Source organism: Centrocercus urophasianus, unplaced genomic scaffold (assembly GCF_019232065.1).
Source record: "Centrocercus urophasianus isolate 14NV4802_14NV808 unplaced genomic scaffold, USGS_Curo_1.0 seq_11, whole genome shotgun sequence".
NCBI classification, from domain to species: Eukaryota; Metazoa; Chordata; class Aves; order Galliformes; family Phasianidae; genus Centrocercus; species Centrocercus urophasianus.
This window is the reverse complement of record NW_024884253.1, coordinates 7,502,154-7,508,153: the sequence shown is the minus strand read 5'-3', so window position 1 is coordinate 7,508,153 and position 6,000 is coordinate 7,502,154. Positions and strand designations below refer to the sequence as shown.

At 35.9% G+C, this 6,000-nt stretch overlaps 1 protein-coding gene across 7 annotated transcripts in view; it reads left to right on the top strand.

Annotated features, from left to right (window-relative positions):
* Positions 1–6,000, top strand: part of EFR3A (EFR3 homolog A) — a 71,324-nt gene that overhangs the window by 39,846 nt on the left and 25,478 nt on the right. For 6 of the 7 annotated variants that reach the window (XM_042837815.1, XM_042837824.1, XM_042837806.1 and 3 more), the window contains 3 exons: positions 1,733–1,870; positions 4,152–4,230; positions 5,516–5,651. In XM_042837815.1, the coding sequence (XP_042693749.1) occupies positions 1,733–1,870; positions 4,152–4,230; positions 5,516–5,651 (353 nt within the window). The remainder of the gene's footprint in view (positions 1–1,732; positions 1,871–4,151; positions 4,231–5,515; positions 5,652–6,000) is intronic. The other variant, XM_042837791.1, reaches the window with a different exon arrangement.

Sequence of the window (6,000 nt, the reverse complement as noted above, 5' to 3'; positions counted from 1 at the left end):
AGCTGATTAATCAGAGGTTCAGGCCGTGACTCAGCAGTTCCCATACAGCATAGATACATTACTTTTAATGTGGGTGAACGAATGTTCACTTCTGTTTTTAACGTGTGTTTTGTGAAGAATGCAAAAAGCAAACAAACACTTTCTACCTATAGGTACAGTATTTCATTAGAAGTAATACTGCACCTTAATGGGAATTGTTTTCTTTTTTTCTAAATCTCTCTATTCTCAACTGCTTAATTTAAATGAAATGTCATTAACTGCTTAATGGTATGATGTGTGAAGTGCTTGAACTCAGAATAGCTTTCAATTGCCTTTAATTTGTTGAAGTAGTTCAAGCTCTGTGTTTTGAAAAGAGCAGTTGGATGGGCAAAGAGACAAGAAACAAAAATAAAAATAATTAAAAGCATGCATCAAAACTGGAATATGGCGGGCTAGATGCTCTTTCGGAAAGGTTCAGCCATTCACTGCTTATGGTGCCAGTGTTCAGTTTTTGTATAGTGCCAGCACTTCCATTTTTGCGGCGTGAGGGTAGGCTTCAAAATTCACTTGAAGAATTTGGGTCCTGGCTGGTTTTACTTTGTCCAAAATAGATCATGGTTTCCCTGATTTTGCTTCCTGTGTCTGTAATTCTCTCTTCAGTTTAGTATTTTTACTGTCCCTGTACCACAGTGATATAAACAGTCAACCTGATTCCCACTCACAAAGAGAAAAGAAGTAATTGCAAATGATAGTATTTGAACTTCAAAAAACATTTTAATAATACAAAGCATTCAAACTTTTGCACTGCAGTATTTACTGAGTCATAACTTAACATTTGCATATAAAATACTGATGGTATTTGCTGATTTTAATTCATTGGGAGATACTGCAGTGATTGGAGAAATGGCAGATGTGTTTTGGGGGGCTCTTCCCACTTCTAGCTTTTCCTTTACCTCCCTCCCATAATATCAGAAGTTTTATCATTCTTTGCTATCAATAATACGTTTCTATAATTGAAATAAACGTAGCGTTAATAATATTAGTGCATTGTAATGCTGGAACGAGCTGTGTCTGGCATAGGGCAGCCCTGGCCTCTGCCCCCAGGGGCTCTGCAACCCTCAGCCAGCACTGGGGCATGGGGATCCAGCACTGTTCACTGTGGTCATTAGTCACCTTCTAATTGATTGTCCCTTTACTTCTACATTATCTGGTTAGAGATAACTGTGTGGGTGACAATTTTCTAATTAGTTTGAAATGTATTTATTTTTTTATAACTTGCTGCCCATCTGTTTCTGCAGAAATATTAGAGTTTTATTTAACACCCACAGTATGGATTCAGTAGTGGGTAGGTGAATGAGATTGTTAGTCTGAAGAAAATAACTAAGGTTCTGCACAACTCCTTATGATTTTGTGACCTCTGTTCCATTTTTTGTAGGAGGCAGTAGTTGATCAAATGCAGTAGGGAACAAGTCATATCAGTATTCTAGACATTTATTTTTATCTTCATATGTATTTACTATTGCAGTCCACAGTGCTGAGTAAATATATAAAGGATCTATGCAGTTCTCATATGAGATAAAATATTTGATTCTTTAGAGTTCTCTTTTGATGTATATTTGATATACAATTCTTGCCTGGATCAGCAGACTGGCATTGAATAAGTGTAATGAATATTGTAAAGCCAATTGCATACACAGTATGGAAGGTAAATGTTATTCAGCAGTAACTTGAATGTTATTTTGTCTTATTTCAGCAGAACTGGTCCTCCGTCCTCTCCTACAGGAGGAGAGAAAGAGGAAAATCCTGCTTTGCTGGCTGAGAACTGTTTCAGAGAACTGTTAGGAAGAGCAACCTATGGAAATATGAATAATGCTGTCAGACCTGTTTTTGCGTAAGTTGGAAACTTGTGGAAGATCTTATCTTAAGAGATTTTTTTATTTCATCCTTACATTCAATTCTTTCTTTCTTTTCAGCATTTAGGATTTGGCTAAGTTATTAAAACTTCTTCAAAAAAATTACTTTTTTTTTTTATTATTTATTTTTTAAAATTCACCTCTTTCTTGGCTCTCTCTTAACTTCAAACTAATTATATAAGGAGAAATGCAAGTCCTATTTTGTTGATTTTAGAAGCATAGCATAACGGTTAGGATGGGTTGTTGCTACAGCTTGCCTTTCTCTTGAATGGGAAACTGTTCAAGGTGCTGATAATAGCTGCAGTCAGAGAAGAGATGAGCCAAGTTATACAAAAGAGTACTGTGTTCAGACTTCTACTTTCTTGCAGTTTTCTTCCAAGACCCATTCTGATATTCTGTGAAGAATGTTTTTAACAGCTTAGATACCAGAGAATGGCAGATGTATGCGTATTATGGACAAATGTGTCTATACGTTGTTGCTGATATTGACTGTTAAGCATTTTTCAGTTTTGTTCTTGGAATTATTCCAGGTGTAGCCTTTGTGTTTTGTTTTTTTTTTTTTCATAATCAAAAATAGTAAGGAACCAAAAGACAGAAATGTTGATATAACTTAAAACTGCATCTTTCACCTCTGTTAGTGTCTTCAAATTAGACATTCACTCAGGAAAATCTTCGCAGGAATCTGTAAGTACAGTAGGTGTACAAGTACATCTTGGTGATAAGGAGAGCTGCCTGCTCCTTGTAGATTTTCAAGATACCCACCTGTTAAGGAAATATCTACTTTTAGATGCTGTAATTCCTGCTACAGATTCTGATTTGATTCATACACTGAAAGACTTTTAAGCTACTGAAAGCCTTTTTTGAGTTACTACTATTAAGCACAAACAGGAATTCAAAAAGAAAATTGGAAGATCATTTCCTTAATGAGGAAGCTTTTGCAACTACTTATTATTTTCCCAAAGGGATTAAATGTGAGGCAACCATGCTACAACCCTATTTTCTGTGTGCATCCACTGTGCAAATCTGATGCACAAATTGCCAGTCACCAGAATTTTAGCATGAATTCACACTGTTGAATAGATAAGACAGATCCAGAGACATACAGAAATCCACTGAAAACTTGCATCTTCCCAAGTATAATGAGTTATACCCTATTCATGCCATTAAATGCCATTCTTGTGACATCTAAACATCAGTATCATCTTTTCATTTTGTACTATAAAGATTGTTTTCATTGGTTACTGCTAATGTGGATGAATTCAGGGTCTGTCATTGTCTCTTGATCCATAAATTAGTAATTTGCACCAGTGATTATGCTGTTGCTTTTAATTTGAGAAACCTAGTAGTGTACATTTGTTACATGCGTGCGATCTTAATTGAAGACAGTTTATGGCTTTTGTTACTCCAGTGTTAAAATGCTTTGAAATCTTACTTAGATGTTCTATATTCAGAGAACTGTGATGGATGGGGAAGGGAATGAAACAAGATTTGACATGATTTTAACAAAATGAAATGTACTCTGCTGAAAATATAGTTTACTGTGTTTTACAAAATCATAAAATTATGTTGAATACACTGCCTGCATTATGGCAAGTAAAATATCACCCATCTGAATATATATATATATATATATATTTATTTTTTTTTTTTTTAATGGAAAATTCTTGCCCATCAAATATGTTGTCCACTCAGCTATTACATAAAACGTTAATTTAGGCTGTCATCTTCCCGCTCACCAACAGACTGGAAGGTAACCTAGAGCACAAGAGCATTGATTTAAACCAGTAGTTTAATCAACCTTGAAGTAGACCTGTGCTCTTCTGGATCACTAGGTTGGTAGAAGTTGGCCAATGAGTTTATACAGAATCTGGAAGTTTCAGTTAAATAAGTTGAAGCATCCTGTCAGTCCTCTTGTGTTCTGAGTGCTGACTACTTTCATCTGTATGCTTCCGCATTTGCTATTCTGAGGCATCTTTAGGTATTTTCTTTGGGAAAGTTCAAACCAAAAGAGATGCTGTAATTAAGATACGTATTTAGAAACATTGCTTAAATTGAAATTTTGTAAGAAATTTGTTGTTTGTTTGTTTAAGAACAGTGTCTGTCCTTACCTCAACCCACAAGCTTTGTATTTTCACCCCCTGTGCTTTTGAAGAATGGGAGTGAGAGAGCCGAAATGTGATGCTTAGCTGCCTGTTAGCATTAAGCCACTACAATTGTGTAGAAAACCATGATTTCAAATCCTTTATTTTTTATTCACAGGCATTTAGACCACCATAAGCTATGGGATCCCAATGAATTTGCTGTTTCTTGCTTCAAAATCATCATGTATTCTATACAGGTAGGTATTTTCAGGATTTGTTTTTCTCACATACGCATGCTGAGCACACAAAACACTTAAGTGCTTACTTCACCATGATAATACTAGACAGTAGATTATGTCAGTAAGTCCAGAAAGTCCATTTCTGTTCCTTAATCTTAAACTTTTCGAGTAACGACCTAATTGTTCTTTATGATAAGAGGTTATTTGAGATATGTTTTCAATGAATGAAGAAGGTTTTTATGGAGTTCTCAAGTCATTGATTGCTCAGCAAGCTACAGACCAAGGAACAGGATAGCCGTACTGCTCTGACATTGTGCTTGATAAAGAAATCTCTGAAGTTAGTTAGATCTCCGTGCAAATGCAGCTGTACTGATTTTACTAAGAAAAAAACTTCTTACGAAGCAGTGCTGCTGTATTTATTTTTTTTCAATGGGCAACCTCTCTTGTTTGTTGCCAAGTGACCAAAGTCTGTTTCTTGGATTATATCAAGCACTGACAACCAAAAGTTGAAGTTAGAAAATTCCAATTTTGTAGGATAATAGAATAATGCTGAGTATTGTTAGTATTTGTATCAGTTATGCTTTTCTGCAACACCTGCTGAAATCCTTGAACTTCAATTAGCTGGATTAAGTACCATGCGTACCATGTACATACAGTCATAGAATCACCAAGGTTGGAAAAGACCTATAAGATCATCCAGTCCAACTGTCTAGCAGTCACCAATAGCTCTCACTAAACCATGTCCCTCAACACAACGTCTCTCTCTTTGGTGACTCCACCACCTCCCTGGGCAGCCCATTCCAGTGCCTGACCACTCTTTCGGAGCAGTATTTCCTAATGTCCAGCCTGAATTTCCCCTGGCATGACTTGAGGATGTTTCATAGAATCATAGAATCACCAAAGTTAGAAAAGACCTACAGGATCACCCAGTTCAACCATCCACCTATCACCAATAATTCTCACTAAGCCATGTCCCTCAACACAACATGCAAACATTCCTTGAACACCTCCAGGGTCGGTGACTCCACCACCTCCCTGGGCAGCCCATTTTCTCTAGACCTGTTCTTGTAGACATTCCGAAGTATTTTGAAACTGAATTTCTCTGTACTGAGTTGGGTGGACCTGTTGGTTTCATCTGTCATAGTTATTTAAAATCCATATTTAAACGTGAACTGATTGTAATTAAAAAATGAAAAGGTAAGAATGTTGTAAAATAGGAACTTAATTGTGACTACAGCTGAGTGGTATATAAATATATTCTTATTAAAGTCACAGGTGAAGCTAATATTTCCTTTTTTACTAGGCACAATATTCTCATCATGTAATACAAGAAATTCTTGGACACCTTGATGCCTGCAAAAAAGATTCACCACGAGTTCGTGCTGGCATTATTCAGGTTCTTTTGGAAGCAGTTGCAATAGCAGCTAAAGGATCAATAGGTAAGTTTTAGTAAATTAATGGCATCTGATTAGGGGATAGATCTGAGAGATGGTATTTTGTTTTTCCTTTATTTTCAGACTGAAGGAAAGGATTTACTTTAAGGCGGTTTTGTGTGTGTATATATGCATATATACATTTTACCTCCTACTCCTTTACAATTAGTCAAATATATTTACTTTGTCATTTAACTAATTATAGATGTGTGATCTTTTGCTTAAAAAAAATTAAGTTTACTTTTATGGCCTTGTGAAAGATAGGAATTCGTTCTTGATTAGAAATTGTGAAGTCTGGGAGAACTGTGTGACTACAAGAAGTCAAGAGAACTGTTGCTTTGTAATTCAGCTGCTG